The sequence below is a fragment of the Saimiri boliviensis genome, chromosome 18, assembly GCF_048565385.1.
Source record: "Saimiri boliviensis isolate mSaiBol1 chromosome 18, mSaiBol1.pri, whole genome shotgun sequence".
Taxonomy (NCBI): domain Eukaryota; kingdom Metazoa; phylum Chordata; class Mammalia; order Primates; family Cebidae; genus Saimiri; species Saimiri boliviensis.
In genome coordinates this window covers 21,996,194-22,013,616 of record NC_133466.1, presented here as the reverse complement: position 1 = coordinate 22,013,616, position 17,423 = coordinate 21,996,194, and the positions used below count along the sequence as shown (strand labels likewise).

Here is a 17,423-nt window from a genome sequence, read left to right as displayed (position 1 = left end):
GCTCTGTAAATGTCTATTAGGTTTTCTTGTTCCAGGTCTGAGTTCAATTTTTTCAGTATTATTGGTTGAAATAGTACCCAACAAGGTTCGGTTTACGTGGGTAGGCTTTCTGCAGGATTACATGGGTAGGTTCAAAGTCTAGGAGCCACAGTTAATCCATAGTAGCCATCCTAGCAAAAAGTTTGTGAAAGATAGATCTGATTCAAGGGCAGCTCCTGTTAATGGATGCATAATCGGTTTTGAGTGTAGTGCCTTTGGATTTACCTGTGTTTGCTGAAACCTAAGTGAAATTACAGGCTTACAGATAAGCCTGATTTTGCTGCAGGGTAGAGCTTTCCATGGGACTACACGGCATTTTCAACTATCTTCAGCAAGTTGTTCCAAGTAAATTTCTGCTTTGATGCTTCCCACCCTGTGTCCATGTGTTCTCATTGTCCAACACCGGCCTATGAGTGAAAATGGGGGGGGGGGCGGGGAGGGAAAGTGGAGGGTGGGTAGGGAGGGATAACATGGGGAGAAATGCCAGATATAGGTGACGGGGGATGGAGGTCGCAAACCACATTGCCATGTATGTATCTATGCAACAATCCTGCATGATCTGCACATGTACCCCAGAATCTAAAGTACAATTAAAAAAAAATTCTGCTTTGTTCAAGAAACATAATACCTGGTATAATTGCTTATGATTTAAATATATACTGACTTTCCTTTATTGGAATACTCGGTATTTAAATCCAACCTGAACATTGTCTTACTCAGTTAGGGCTGCTATACCAGAATACCACAGACCGGGCAGTTTAAACAACAGAAATTTATTTCCACAGTTCTGGAATCTGGAAGTCTGATTAGGGTGCCATGTAGGTCAGGTTCTTGGTGAAGGCCCTCTTTCTGACTGACAGTTGGTGACCTTGTTGTATACTCATGCAGGGAAGAGCAGAGTGAGTTTACAGTTTTGTAATCGGATGCTTTTTGCTTCCTCACATCTTTGTATTAGAGTACTGATCCTATTCATAAGGACTTGACCTAATTATCTGCCAAAGGTTCCATCTCATAATGCCATCACATAGAGGGTTGGGATTTCAACACCTGACATGTTAACATATAAAATCTTAACTTGCTAAGACACAAACATTCACTCTCTATCAAATATGATTCAATATGTCAATATAAAACAAAAGAAGCCATTCTTTGAAAAATGAAATCCTCTCTAAAGATAAACAAAGAAATGTATGCTTAAAAAATAAAAGATTAAGATGATGTATCTTAAGAATATGATTAGCCAGTCTTGGTGGCTCACACATGTAATCCCAGCCCTTTGGGAGGTTGTGGCAGGTGGATCACCTGAGGTCAGGAGTTCAAGACCAGCGTGCCCAAAATGGTGAAACCCCATCTCTACTGAAAATACAAAAGTTATCTGAGTCTGGTGGCACCCTCCTGGCACCCAGCTATTTGGGAGACTGAGGTAGGAGAATTGCTTACACCCAGGAGGCAGAGGTTGCAGTCAGCTGAGATCATTCCATTGCACTCCAGCCTGGATGACAGAGCAAGACTCCATCTCGAAAGAAAGAAAGAAAGAAAGAGAGAAAGAGAGAAAGAGAGAAAGAGAGAAAGAGAGAAAGAGAGAAAGAGAGAAAGAGAGAAAGAGAGAAAGAGAGAAAGAGAGAAAGAGAGAAAGAGAGAGAGAGAGAGAGAGAGAGAGAGAGAGAGAGATAATAAAAATCAGCATTTTCTAAAGAAGTTCAATAAAAGTATAATTTGCATTACAAGGGAAATGAACTGAAAACTTTCTTCTCTAGTACTTTTATGGGATTTGTTTAAGCTGACTGTGCATTTAATGCAGCGCGTAATGAAACTTGTTCCCTTATAATTTACTAAAAAATAAACAAAAAGCATGTTCTTTAGTTTCTGTTGTGAGCTTTTTGAATGCTTTGCTAAGTAATTATTTTGGGCTTACACTTGCAAAAATTTGTTAGAAAATTAGAGCCATTTATTTATTTTTTTTTACCATCTTCTTTTGTGCACATTTTGCTTTGTGTAGTTTTCTGTTTTAAAGATCTTTATAGTGCTGTCAGTTAAGTTTGAAACATGCTGTTCCTTCTTCTTTTTTTATCTAATCATTATTTGTTTCAAAACTGGGTTAGTGTACTTTGATATCATTTTCTTTACTTTCTAACAGTTAAAGATTCCAAAATGAAGAATCCTCCGATATTCAATGGCACATATGATTCACAAAGTTTAGATTTTAGCATACTCAAAACTAAGTGTTTGAAGATATACTATTGTACCGTTTTGTAATAGTTTTTTTGTTTTTGTTTCTTAATGCGCAGTGAAAATAACACTATTTGGCTCTAACTGTTCTTTTTCCGTGAAGCAAAATGGGAAGAATCCAATACGCCATTTATGTACATAGCTTCTTTCTCAGTTTTCTTCTTTCATTGAGTCAAGAAGGGTAGAATTGGAAGACTGTCCTTTGCAGAATGAGTGCATTGACATAAAGTCTGAGGTTACTGCAACCTTAGCCCAGTTGTTGAGGCTCATTTCTTTCCATTATCAGAGTTTGGCCATAAGAGAAAAAGAGGCAGTGTTTGGAGTAGAGAGGTCAGAAAAATGAGGTTTTGAATTACTTTTTGCCACATATATCATCTGTGATCTTCAGCAAGTTACTTGACTTAGCTTGTTCTTAGATTTTTCTTAAGGAAACTTTTTCTGTTTTTCAAGAAAACTTTTTCACAAAATGTTTTAGATGAGGTGCCTGTCATAGATTATTTATTCTGTAATTTGCAACTGATATGGTGATTATTCAGTGTATATTACGTGTGGCTTTGGAATTAACATTTTACTTCACCCCAGTATCTTCGCATTAAATGATTTAAGCCTAAAAGAGAAAATATTCTGCCTTCTATTGTAATTTTAATGTTTATTGGTAGGATATATCCTTGATAAACTTTGAAGGATAATTGAAGGATTATGGAGAAAGAATCATCTATTGGTCATTGCACAAAAATAAAAACAGTAGATCCCTGTTTCTCCATCTGTTTCTCGATTTCAGATGAATGAGGCCCATGGTGTAACATTTTGTAAGTGAGAATGCCCATATATAAAATAAAATTTATATGCTCTAAAAAGCAACCCAGGACCTTTGCTTTCACATTGGCAATGCAAATTTTGTAAGTATAAACTAAAGAGAAGTACAAAATAAATACTATGTTTCTCCTGGAAGAGTAAATAAAATAGTCTAGACAAATAGAGGCAGTAACTCAAAATGTTAACATGAATTTGAAATGAACTTTCACTGACTCCATTAGAAACAGTTTCAGGTGTATTTAACTATTTTTTAAAATAGATTGTTTATAGGTAAATATTTTATGTCACATAAACATATTCATTAATTGGCACATTATTTGAAACATTTATTCAATACTCTCTATTAGGGAAATAATTGATACGTAACTTTTACTGGCCAAGTCTTATCTAACCATTTAAAAATATTGGTGAGGTACATTAGTCAATTTTGAAGGTTACTTTATTTATAGAATCTTACAATCAAATTTTGTTTTTTTAGGTGATAGGAATAGTAGCAAAATAATCTTAGTAAAATTTAAATCTTAGTAAAATTCTAATTTATATTACATTGTGGATATAGCTTACTTATAAGTGAAAGATATTGTCTCACTTATAAGGAATTTATCTGATTTTGTTTTATGCAAACGTGTAACAAAATAGAAGCATTTCATATAATTATCTCTTGTTTATTCTCAGCCATTTCTATTAGGGAAAAATATAGTGTGTTTATGTATTTTAGTGCTCTGATATATGTGTGCTTTAATCATGTAAAAATTATAATTGTTAAATAGATAAAGTATTTAATTGTATCAATTATCTTGTCATCCTGCTTTGTGCAGATGTAGCCAAAGGGGAAGAAGATTATAATATTCACAAACAACTCTTTATTTTTTGGTGATTTTCCTTTGGCTGTAGAATGAAACAAAGCTTTATATTCATTCAGATGTGTAATAAATGCGATTTCTTGCAAATCAAAACCACAATGAGATACCACTTCATGCCAGTCACACTGCAAGAAACAACGTGCTGGCGAGGCTGTTGGGAAATGGGAACACTTTTACACTGTTAGTGGGAATGTAAGTTAGTTCAACCATTGTGGAAGACAGTATGGTGATTCCTGAAGGATCTAGACACAGAAATACCCTTTGACCCAGCAATCCTATTACTGGGTATATATCAAAAGGAATATAAATCAATATATTATAAAGATACATGCACATGTATGTTTATCACAGCACTATTTGCAATAACAAACACATGTAACCAACCCAGAAGCCCATCAATGTTAGATTGGATAAAGACAATGTGGTACATATATACCATGAAATACTGTGCAGCCAGAAAAAGGAATGAGCTCATGTGTTTTTCAGGGACATGGATGAAGCTGGAAGCTACCATCCGCAGCAAACTAACACAAGAACAGAAAAACAAACACTGCATGTTCTCACTCATAATTGGGAGTTGAATAATGAGAAGACATGGACGTAGAGAGGGGAAGAACACACCTCAGTGCATGTCAGCTATGGGGGCGGGGAATAAAGAACAGCATTAAGACAAATAGCTAATACATGCAGGGCTTAATACCCTGGGATTTAGGGTTGATAGGTGCAACAAAACACCACGGCACACCTATACCTATCTAACAAACCTGCATGTTCTGCACACGTATTCTGGAACTTAAAACAAACCAAAAAATTCTTTTGAATTCAGTTGCATAAGAACTTGTTACTCTGAAACCTTGTTTCATCTTAGAGGTGATTTTTGCTTTCATCTTTATTAAGAGATCGTTACATTCATTCAGTAAAGTTTTAGTAAGACACTTCTGTGAGAAGCTGTGACAAAATTTATGGAAATGTCAAAGATGACAACACATTTCTGACCTCAGGAGATTTATATTCAGAAGGAAAAGACTGCATTAAAATTGTGCTAATAGGATTCCTTATAATAAAATATTTTAAAGGGGTAAACAAAATATTACAGTATTGGTGAGAAAAATGAATGCCATGTTTTCCAAATTCCGTGTTAGTAAAAATTCTTTTGCCCTGTTTCTTTAGTCACTGCATTTTTTTCTTACTCAGGCCATCACCATGTCACTATTGTGTTATTGTTGTAATTTATTTCACCTCCCCTTTGTTTCTGCCCCTAACCACCTCCTCTCTCCTCCACATTATCACAGGAGTGTTTTCTTAAAAGATTCATCTTTTAAAAAATATTGATAACTCCCTATCCCTATGACATTAAGACCATGGGGCCAGCTTACCATAAGAATCTGTTCACCATTTGAGTAATGCGGTGCCTGTCAGATTCTTCAAATATTCAGTGCAACAACAGTTACTTACATGAAACATCTGTTTTCTAAATTTATCCATTTTCTGTTCCTTGTGCTTAAAACACCCTTCCTTTGCTGCTCCTGCCTGGAACAATGATGTTTTTATTTAAAGATGCTACTAATGAACAAAATAATGACTATAGTTAACAATAAAGTAGATCTCAGGTTCAGTGTTCTTAAATAAATGCAAATGAGATTCCCAAAACAAAATAAATGGAAAAGGGCAAAGGAAACTTATGGAGGTGATGGTATGTTTATTGCCTTAATGGTAATGATGGTTTAATGTGTGTATGGATTTGCTCAGCCCCATCAAATTGTATACATTAAACATGTGCAGTATTTTTATGTAATGATTACACCACAATAAAGCTGTTATAAATAAGCAGATAAAATATCAAAAAAAAAAACCCTAAAGACATTAACATTTCACCTTTACCCCAATTGAAGACTTCCTAAGTCAGAATTGATCATTTAAAAAAAGATTAATACCCCTAAAATTTATTACTGTCTAAAAATTATAGCATTATTCAGGTAAATTTCTGGTGTGGCTATCTGTGAGTTCCTGGAACTCGAAGTGTTACTGGTGGCAGATTCATGCCGTTTTCAGCAGCCTCAGTTCTTGCCTCCTCAGAAGACAATGTTCAACCAACGGGTATAAGGCAGAAGGGGAGACTGAGGTAAGTTTTAGAGCAGGAATGAAGGTTTATTAAAACGCTTTAGATCAGGCACGAAATGAAGTAAATTACCCTTAGAAGACGGCCAAGCAGACGACCTGAGAGATCAGCTACACGGTTTGACCTGTTGACTTGGAGTTTTCTGTCGCGGCATACTGCCAGGGTCTTGCCTACCTGCTCCCCGGAGTCTGTTCTCGAGGCGGGGTGGGCGGTCCGCCTGCGCAGTGGCTTGCTGGCGCGTTGGAGGGGAGCATGCGCAGTGTGTTTACTGGCGTTGTGCGCATGTTCGCTGGAGGCGTTCTTCCCTTCCCAGCCGAGCGCTCCTAGGAGGTCGTGTACCAGTTAAATTCTGCCATTTTGCCTCTTAATACACAGGCTTCAGCTCGTTCACCCAACTCCTGAGATTCTGTCGAGAAACTGGTGAGTTTCAGGTGTTTTTTTTTTTTTTTTTTTCTATTGTGTACGTGCCTTTCCCTGACACCAGCTGTCACCAATTATTATTTTAAAGAGACAGTTAACAAACACCTGACCATGACCTGATGGTTGCCTGATGTTCCTGGGGGGGGTGTGTGTGTGTGTGTTTTGTGGGGAAACCATCTCCTTTCCTGCCTATTCCTGACTACCTACCTACTGTAACAAAAGAACAATGTATTATTAAGAATTCTCAGCTGGAGTTTGTGGATTACGCCTGTAGTATCAACACTTTGGGAGGCTGAGGTGGGCGGATTACCTGAGGTCAGGATTTCAAGGCCAGCCAGGCCAACATGGCAAAACCCCATCTCTACCAAATATACAAAAGTTAGCCGGTGTGGTGGCATGTACCTGTAATCTCAGTTACTCGGAAGGCTGAGGCAGGAGAATCACTTGAACCTGGGAGGCGGAGGCTGCAGTGCACTGAGATTGTGCCATTGCACTCTAGCCTGGGCAACAGAGTGAGACTCCGTCTCAAAAAAAAAAAAAAAAAAAAAAGAAATCTCATGCTTTATACCCACCAGAGCTAAAAAAACAAAAACAAAAACCTTCTTGATCTTATTGATTGCAATAAGTATAGAGGTGCTGTATGCATTGAACAATTGTTCCGTAATTTCTGATTTAAAAAAAAAGTTGCAGTCATCCTATGACCATTGCCATAGGTAGCATTTACCTTAAGTGTTCTGTTTCACAGATAGAATTCTCTACCAGGATGATTAAATTTAGTTTTAAAAGTAGCTAGCTCAATAAAAATTAGGTTGCATTTAAATAAAGTGTTCTGTAAAGGTTACACTGATTATTACTACTATCTATGCTATTTTTCACCACGACTGTTACATCATTATATTATTGTTTCCAATACTTAAAATGTTTTATATTTGCCATGCATGTAGAGGGTACTTTAGAGGTGACCTGAGTCTTTGATGCCAACCGAAGGTTTTACTGGGCCGATTTATTATGTTCGTTTTTATGTCATGTGTTTGTTTGTATTTGAACTGCAGTTTTCTTCTCTTCTACTTTTTGTTCTAGCTGTAGTGCCTCCTTTAGATTTTCATGAATTCACCATCTGTCTTACATATTTGAACTTTTGCACTTCTGTTTCTGCTTCCAGAAAAGCCCTTCCACTCTGCTGGACTCCTATATAACTTTCAGAATTGAGGTCAGATATCCAGACATCCTATACTAAAGCTTCCTCATTTCTCTTTTTAGAAATCTGAGTTGGAGGTCTTCTTTTTGCTCCTTGAGCAGTCTTTACTTCCATCAAAGCATTTGTCAAAACACAATGTCTCTGTAAATTTGGCTGTCTTGCCTGCTTACGCATTTTTGAGATCAGGAAGCTCTGCTATAATTAGTATTAGTAGTAGTAACAACAGCAAGAATAGTATTAATAATGGCAGGACAATAGTAGGAGTAACATTTATATTTCCAGTTTCTTAACATAGTAATGGAACCTGGTCTGTGCCTGATATTTGGAGAGATGAGTGAATGAATTAATGCATAAATTTATATCTTTGGTACTTGGTGGTACTTCTTACTCCATTTCATTATTACTTTGGTGGTAATTATTATTTTCATTTAAAAGGAGAGAATGCTGGAGTTCAAATGGTTGAAACTAGTTTTTCACAGATATCCAAGCTGAACTTGGAATCTAGACCCCAGCTGAACTCTTATAATTACAATAATCTTTTTTTTTTTTTTTTTTTTTTTTTTGAGACTGGGTCTCACTATGGTTGCCTAGGCTGAAGTGCAGTGGTGTGATCTCAGCTCAGTGCAAACTTCACCTCCCAATGACCCTCCGATCTTAACCTCCTGAGTAGCTGGGACTGCAGGTACATACTACCACACCCAATTAATCTTTTGTGTTTTTTATAGTGATGAGATTTCTGTTGCTCAGGCTGGTCTGTAACTCCTGGCCTCAAGCAATTTGCCCACCCCAGCATCCCAAATTGCTGAGATTACAGTTGCAAGTCACCACCCCAGTCTCATCTTTTTTTAAATTTAAATTTTTGAGATAATTATGGATTCACAGAGAGCTGTGAGAAATTATGCCAAGACATTTTTTGTACATTTTGTTCAGTTTCTCCCAGTGACAGCATTTTGGAAAATGGTAATGTAATATCATAACTTGGATACTGACATTGATAAATTATACCTATGTTATTTCCCCCAACTTTATTTGTATTCATTTGTGTATATGTTGAGGAGGGTGGATGGTATCTTAGTCCATTAGGCATGCTGTAACAAAAACACCTTAAGTTGGGTGGCTTAAGCAACAGAAATTTATTTCTTATAGTTCTGGAGGCTGAGAAAACCTGGATCCAAAAGCTAGCCAATTTGATGTCTGCTGAGAGCTCACTTCCTGGTTTGTAGAAGGCCATTGTTTCCCTGTGTCTTTATATGGCAGAAGGAGCCGGGAGGCTCTCTGGACTCTATTTTCAAAAAGGAGTGCTAATCTCATTCATGAGGGTTCTGTCTTCATGACTTAATAACCTGCAAAGGCCCCTCCTCCTAACACCATTACCTTGGGGTTTAGGATTTCAACATGTGGATTTTGAGGGGACACAAACATTCATAATATAACTGGTGACAAGTTCTAAATAATTTTGTCATCTGTTTAAATTCCCGTTAACCACCATTGCCAAGATACTGAGTAGTTTAACGTCTCAAGAATTTTTCATATATATATTTTTAAATTTTCTTTATTTTATTTTTTAAGAACCACACTGATTTCTCTCCTTCCTAACCCTAGCTTCAGTTTCTAACTCCTGGCAGCCACTCATCTGCCTAGTATTTAGAAACTTTTGTCATTTTAAAAATGTTGTATAAGTAGAATCATACAGCACGTATGATTTTTAAGTTCCTTCCAATTTGAAATTACTGTAATCAGTAATGTATTCCATTATAATGATAACATTAGCAATTTACTTTCATTTTTACATGTCATATGTATTGATTAAGAAGCTGTCATATTTGGACACTTCCTGTTCATGTCAAGGAGATAGGGAATGTTGTGCTTTCCCCTCAATTCTTTTGCTTCCCAGTGTCTTGTAAGGCACTGATAATGGAATTAACATTCAATAAGTATTTGTTTATGTGGGTGAATAAATTGAAGTATAGGAGTTAAAATTATAGAGCTTCATACTTAGGACTCATAGTAAATATAGTACCTTTTTGTATTTGAAAATCTTGCTCACATTAAATAAGAATAAAATGCTTTAATATTGGGTTTCAGTAGTCACTGTGCTGGTGTGATTTTACAGGAACTAGATAAACCTATGTACCCTTTCTATTCCCACTTCTGCTCTGCAGTTAACCATCCTTATTCAATGGGACAAGTTCTTTCATTAACACAGGATTACAAAAACCTGAAATGGAGTCTCTTTATTCAAAGTATGCTTGATTAGGTTAAAGCCTGTACAAAAATCTTGCTAAGATGTTGTTGTTGTTATTGTTATTGTAATTAACCATTAGGTGTGTCTAGTTACGGTATTTTTTATTTTATTTTATTTTTTTAATTACAAGGAATGGAGAGTTTCTTAATTTAACTTCCTTCAAAAAGGGAGTTTCTTGAAAGGATGCATCTACTCAGGAACCTGGGTAGAAATAAAGAGCTTAGTGACTGGCAACTTGCCCGACTGGGCTCTCTCTTTGCTCTACCATCTCTGCCCTTTCTGTCACGAACCTTTGGCCCCTGTACATCTGCTTCTGTTATCTCTACCCTGGCTGTATTCCTCAGCTTACAATGGCCTCTTGTAGTTCAGTTGCAGCCATGTCCCTATCTCATGCTCATTTTGTTTGATTTCTCCCTTGTCCAGCTGGGCTTATGAGCCAAAGGCTGCTGTTCAATCTCCGGATTGGCTGCTTTCTCATCAAATATTCCCCACCATTCTAGCTGTCATGGTTGGAGACATGGGGCCCTATGATGCAGAACACTCGTGTGCACAGTCTGCTAGGGTGTGAGTGACTACAGCTTTCTAAAGGCGTGCGACTATATCTTTAAAGGCCCTTCAAACAATGAATAAAGGTTAGTTTCCAGTTTTTTTTTTTTTGCTATTTTCTTGAAAGTCAATATCACCTCATTGCTTTTAATCTGGGAGCAAATATTATTCAGCATATATTGTATATTAGAGAAAATCGTAGGAGAAAATTAGTTCATTAAGCACTTTGCAGAAACTATATAAGACATTTAGATTTAACTTAATGGGCTTAGATTTATTTAAAGGAAATATTAAGGGATTTTAATATTTCATTTGCAGCATAACCTTATTATAGGAATACATTTCAGGCTTTCTCACGTGGCTGAAGTATAACATGGGACACATTATTTACATGAGATAGAATGTTCTTTGTAATCAATCAACACATTTCCTGTGAAAGAGATAAAAAGTGAGGGAAAATAAGGAAGATGATGTGTCAGGTAGTATCACTGATGCTGAGATAGTAGGATGCTTTACCATGTGAAATAGGAAAGAATCTCCAAACAGAAGAGGACTTTGATGACACCCAGGAAAAACAAAAGAAGGACAACTTAACTGAAGGGCATTTTATCCTTTGATTCGACAGCTCATTTTCAGACATGAGAGTCTATTCATAATTATCTGCACGTTTTACATTTACATTTGTATTTGCGTGTGAGGGAATATGTAATTGGCAGAATCACCTGCATACAGAAGACATCTGTTCAAAATGTATGCTGTAACATACATGGTCTGGGAAAGTTTATCTCATTTTCTTACACCATTTCATTTGTGTAAAACAAGGCCTGACATACATAGAGAGTTCGCTTTAGGGTACTTTAGGGATCAGAGCTATCAAGAGAAATGAAATATTTTTTTAGTGTAGCAAAATTAACAACATCACAAACTGTAATTAGACTTTTTGAAGTATTTTAAAAAACAATGGTTTTGGGGTACTGACATGTGAGTCCTAAATAAAATAGACAGTTAATTTAGCCAGAACATGTGTGGCAGGGCAAACTGTTGTATTTGTGTCAAAATTGCAGAGATTGTGGTTTAACAAGTTTCAGTTTAAATACAGGAGGGAGGGAAAGAGAGAGAGAGAGAGAGAGAGAGAGAGAGAGAGAGAGAGAGTGTGTGTGTGTGTTTCTTATTCTTAATTGTTACAGTTTTATTCAGTGTACTTATGCCTTGTGGGGATTTTTTCAAATTGAATTTTATTTTTTTTCCAAATGCAGAAATAACTCTATTTTTTTGATAATGATATTGATCATTTTGTAGACATATCTAACATTGTAACATGTCTTCCCAGAAAGATGACAAGAATGACATGAAAGTTTATATTATCTTTAAGATTGTGTGTGTGTGTGTGTGTGTGTGTTGAGTGTTTTGCCTTAAGTCATTTCATGGTAATCACTAGCATTAGAAAGGAAATGTCAGCACAAGCATGGTGTCTCACACCTCTAATCCCAGCACTTTGGGAGGATGAGGTAGGTGGATCACCTGAGGTCAGGAGTTGCAGACCACCCTGGTCAACATAGTGAAACCCTGTCTCTACTAAAAATACAAACAATTAGGTGGGCTTAATGGTGGGTGCCTGTAATCCCAGCTACTAGGGAGGCTGAGGCAGGAGAATTGCTTGCTCCCAGGAGGTGGAGGTTGCAGTGAGGCGAAATAGCACCATTGCACTCCAACCTATGCAACCAGAGTGAAACTCCATCTCAAAAAAAAAAAAAAAAAAAGAAAGGAAATGTCGGTTTGTAAAAATAATCAAAGATAATCTCCACATTCTGCCTAGGATTTATTTTGGTTATGTTCTGTTTGCCCCTTTGGATTTCATATACTCTCTTCTGTACCGTGCACTTGCTTCATGCAACTGCTTTGTATTTTTGCCAGTTGAGATTGGCCAGTGATAAGCAGAGTCAAGACACTCAGGAGAATAAAAAGGTCTGAGTATTTATTCTTTTGACTTCCTCCTGGAGGTTGTGTCCTCACCTATTGTCACTGCTCTCCTCATCAGAGCCCAGTCCACACAACTCTTTCTTCTCCTGGGTTCTGATAAACTGTTCTCCTATGGGTCCTTTGGACTAAGGAGTTGCAACAGCTTTTCTAGTGCCATCTCTGGTCCCTGACCTCTCCCTTAGGGTTCTTCGACAGCTTGCCCACAGCTTTCTAATTAGTCCCTTTGTAAATAAGGTGTTATCTTAATTTGAGTGTTCCATCTATTCTGTGTTGGGACCACAGGGAGATAGAGCACTTTGGGTTACAGACAGGAATGGGCATGCAAGGAGAGAGGACATGGTGAGTTTATTGCATAAAGTACTGAGGATGCATCTCATTAAGATCCTGCTGTTGCAATTCAGACCGGTCTTCTATTTGGCTCTGGCTTTGGCCCTTGGAAAGCTGAAATAATGAAGATCTGCTGAACATAATCTCTGCCAAATCTGATACTATGAATGATCAATTATTTTTTCATCATATAGGGAATCAAAGTAAGAGTCGTATGTTGGGAGTAAGTCATGTTATTTACTTTACCCATACTATCTAAATTTCGTCATTCAAATACACATGAACTCTGCAAATTTATCTTGAAATAATATGTGTTCCTCATGTGTTTTATATATTGGAATTCTATAGAATGATGTAGAACTGTAATTGCATAGGGTTAGTATATGAAGCTGTATTAAATAATAATAAAATGCTTCAAATTTCTGTAAAGAATTAATATCTTTCAATTAAATATAAACCACATTAACAATCAATCCAAATGTAAAGAAAATATGTTAATTCTATATCACTTTAGGAGGAGCATTATATCCTTTTTAAGCCAAACATTTGTTAATAAAAATTTAAATAATGCAAAGCCAGATATTAGATTATGGCATAATTATAATTCATATATTAGTAGAATTTTTTAATATACTACTATTCATGACATCAAATTAAACATCTTCCATAATTATGTTTAAATTATATATAGTTGCATATATGGCTCTAGGTTTTTAAGAAAATGTACTGGGTTATAATTCATTACATCTTGTGAGAAGGAATTAAGAACATGATGTCAATCTTCTTTCTTCAAGTTTTCACATAAAGGAAAAGTCAAACCACATATAACAACTTCCATGATCTATAATGTTGCATCCAGACAAATTTTGTATAGACTTGCATCCCAGATTTTGTGCCTATGATTTCTTTGTTCAGGATCAACTACGGGGTATTGTTGACTTTGACACTGAGTATTTGACAAACTTAACTGAGCCTTTTTAGTTGTAAGAAGAGACATCATAGGTTTAAAATTTGTTTATTTAGCTACATTATGTCAGTCTTTTTAGTTGCTTTTTGTTCTGTTGTCCTTTTTTTTTTTTTTTTTTTTTTTTTAGACAGCGTCTCACTCTAAATAGACTCTTTACTCTTTATTTGAAAACACAATTAAAATAGAAATATTTGGGAACAATTGTTAGTACATAAAACTACCTTAAAATTTTTTTTTTGTTATTGAAAAATTTCATCCAAAAGAATTTTGCTGTTCTCAAAGTTATGCTGCAATTTAAAGTATAAGTGATTATTTTGGCCTGGAACCTATGAGCGTTTTCTCTCCCTAATGTGTCTATCCCATCTGCTGGCTATTAGTAGTAATCAAACTCACAATAAAAAAATCAAAAAAAAAAAAAAAAAACACACTTTTTTCCTGTTAGTTCCCTAAGCACTCTCACTAGAAATATTGATGCAGCAAGGCCGAATATTTCTCTGAACATCTATTTCAAATTGAAACTAAATGCTTGCGCCAGAATGACTTTATCTGGGATTTGAGCCTGTGTGTGCCTGACATCTAAAGCAACTGCTCTCTGCTTTCTCTTCTGTTTTCTCTACATTTATATGGTTCATTATTGTGCCACCTGCCCCTCCTCCCCATTGCATCCTGCACTGAGATCTACCACAACTCTTTACAGAGTGCATTTAAGCTGTCTGGCCATGTGTTTCTGAAAGTCAGCTATCGATGTATGAATGGTAAAACATGATAATATTATTTCTTCTGATTTTATGCCTATGGAGCTTATATGCATGGAACAGCAATTCCTGGTTTAAAAATGGCCACTCTATTTACTTATTTTATCCAAGAGACCACATCATAAAAACAGGGAATAAAAACTCAAAAGCCTATAAATATCAACACAGTCACACCAAGCAACCACACCAACAAATAGGAAGGAATGCAAGGACTAGGGAATGGAAATCACAACTACCCTGCAACGACTTTCTACTCAAAACGTGGACCTAGGGCCTGCAGCACGGGCAGCAACTAGAGGCTTGATGGAAATGCAGAATCTCAGGCTCCACCCTGGAATCACTGAATCAGAATCTGCTTTTCACCATTTCCCAGGGATGTGTGTGCACATTAAAGGTTAAGAAGCATTGCTTTTCTTTTTTTTTTTTTTCTTTGTGTTTTCTTATCTATTCATGTCAGATGTGCTGAGTTTAAAAATATTAAAGATATGCAGATTTTAATGGGGACGTTCTTAATTTTAAAAATTTACTGTCTAATTCAGCTTTTAAAAAAATTTTTGCCGGGCGCGGTGGCTCAAGCCTGTAATCCCAGCACTTTGGGACGCTGAGGCGGGTGGATCACTAGGTCAAGAGATCGAGACCATCCTGGTCAACATGGTGAAACCCCGTCTCTACTAAAAACACAAAAAAATTAGTTGAGCATGGTGGTGCGTGCCTGTAATCCCAGCTACTCAGGAGGCTGAGGCAGGAGAATTGCCTCAACCCAGGAGGCGGAGGTTGCAGTGAGTCGAGATCATGCCATTGCACTCCAGCCTGGGTAACAAGAGCGAAACTCCATCTCAAAGAAAAAAAAAAATTCTGGGAACAGTTAAACATACTGAAAATGTCAATAGATCTAGGGGCCTATTAGTTTGCACATTTTCTTTCTTTCTTTTTTTTTTTCTTGTGACAGAAGTTTCACTCTTGTTGCCCAGGCTGAAGTGCAGTGGTGCAATCTGGCTCATGGAAGCCTCTGCCTCCCAGGTTCCAGTGATTCTACTTCCTCAGTCTCCTGAGTAGCTGAGATTACAGGCATGCACCACCATGCCCATGTAATGTTGAATTTTTAGTGGAGACAGGGTTTCTCCATATTGGTCAGGCTGGTCTCAAACTCCCGACCTCAGGTGATCCACCTGCCTCAGCCTTTCAAAATGCTAGGATTACCAGTGTGAGCCACTGTGACCAGCCACAAATTTTCTTTTAAAATCTGCGGTGTCGAAGAGTGAATATGAATATGGAGTTTATTCTTATTTTCTAGAAATAATGGCATCTAAACAAAACTCTTGATGGTTAAAAAAAAAACAAGCATTGCCATCAGTAGATATGTCTTACTTCCTTTTCAAGAAATATTCCTAGCCTATGTTAGCTATAATGCTGCCTACTTCCACACTCTGCCCCCACTGTGTATATCTGTACAGCAGCAAGAGTGACTCATTTAAAACTTAAGTTGAAACTATCCATTTCTCCAATGGTCTCTCTCTTAATCAGGAGTAAAAGTCAGCAACTTACAAGCTTTTTGACAGCACCTCACTTTAGTTGTCCTTTTGGAAATTTATGTCCAGCCACCCCTACAGCCTTGCAATTTATTCACCTCCTAGGCAAACTCTGCCTCAGTATTCTCTCCTCAGTTATGTGCAAGACTTGCTGTCTATCCCAATCTTTTTCTCAAATGTCATTTTAATAATCAGGACTTCCCTGATAAAATCTAAATCAATAGACCACAACCCTACCTCCAAATTCTCCTCATTATTCCTTTTTCTCCAGAGCATTCTATACCATTAAATGTCTGTAAGTTATTTCATTGATTTGTTTACTCTATGTCTTTTGTCACCAGAACGTTAGTTATTTTAAAGAAGAGACCTTTGTCCTCTTGATCTTATTGTATCCCAAATCTGGGTTCCATGCTTGGCACATACTTAATTGGTTCTCAATACTATGTGTTGCATGAATGAATGATAACCAAACTTAAAATTACATGATCACGGCTCACTGAGGTTTTTAATTAATAGTACATAGTTGAAGGTGATGTTTTTGTTAGTAATACATAAAGGTAATTTTATTATATAATTATATACATACAACTTATTATTACAGTCTTTTTTTATTCTATAGCTTAGATACATAACCTATTTCTGGCTTATTTACTTTTCTGCCATATTGAAAATTTTTTATCTCTATTACTCAGTTCCAAATGTGCCCATAACAAATCTTTTTTTAAAATTTATTTTTTAATTGGTAAACAATAATTGTCAATATTCATAAAGTACATAGTGATGTTTAATACGTATGTGTTAGTCTGTTTTCATGATGCTGATAAGACATACCCAAGACTGGGCAATTTTAAAAAAAAAGGTCTAATTGCACTCACAGTTCCAAGCAGCTGGGGAGGCCTCAGAATCATGGGGGAAGGCAAGGAGGAGAAAGTCCCGTCTTACATGGGTAAAGATAACATGGATCCATTACTGAGGATAATAAATGTGATTCCAGGTTCTACTCAGTTATTAATCTAAGAAAGAGATTTGAAACTGTACATGACTTTCAAGTATACTAGTTAGCCTCATAATTACCTGCCACCAAAATAGAGCACCCTAGATATAATATCTTAAAATACACAATGTAATCTATCCCTGTAACTAAGTCTCAATATTAGAAAATAATGGTTTTTTAAAATATATTCTTTCTTTTACATTTTTTCTTTTTTTATAAAATGCTGTGAAAATGTGCACAGGAACATCTTAAAAGTTAATATTTATGTACTCTACATTAAGGGGCTCAGTTTTAGACACCTCTGTTTTTAGTACTTAAAAGAGGGCCTGACAAAATTGGTGCTTAAGAAATATTTGAAAATAAATGAATGAATTAATGAGTGAATTTTTGTTAGAA

The 17,423-nt window shown here is 36.3% G+C and overlaps 1 protein-coding gene across 5 annotated transcripts in view; it reads left to right on the top strand.

The window, feature by feature from the left end:
- The window catches only part of NCAM2 (neural cell adhesion molecule 2), a 504,760-nt gene that overhangs the window by 73,712 nt on the left and 413,625 nt on the right, over positions 1-17,423 (top strand). For 2 of the 5 annotated variants that reach the window (XM_074389453.1, XM_074389452.1), the window contains exon 1: positions 524-10,561. The exons of the other annotated variants lie outside the window; for them this stretch is intronic. In XM_074389453.1, the coding sequence (XP_074245554.1) occupies positions 10,552-10,561 (10 nt within the window). In that variant the 5' untranslated portion in view covers positions 524-10,551. Of the gene's footprint in view, positions 1-523; positions 10,562-17,423 lie in introns of those variants that run through there. 5 annotated transcript variants of the gene reach the window in all.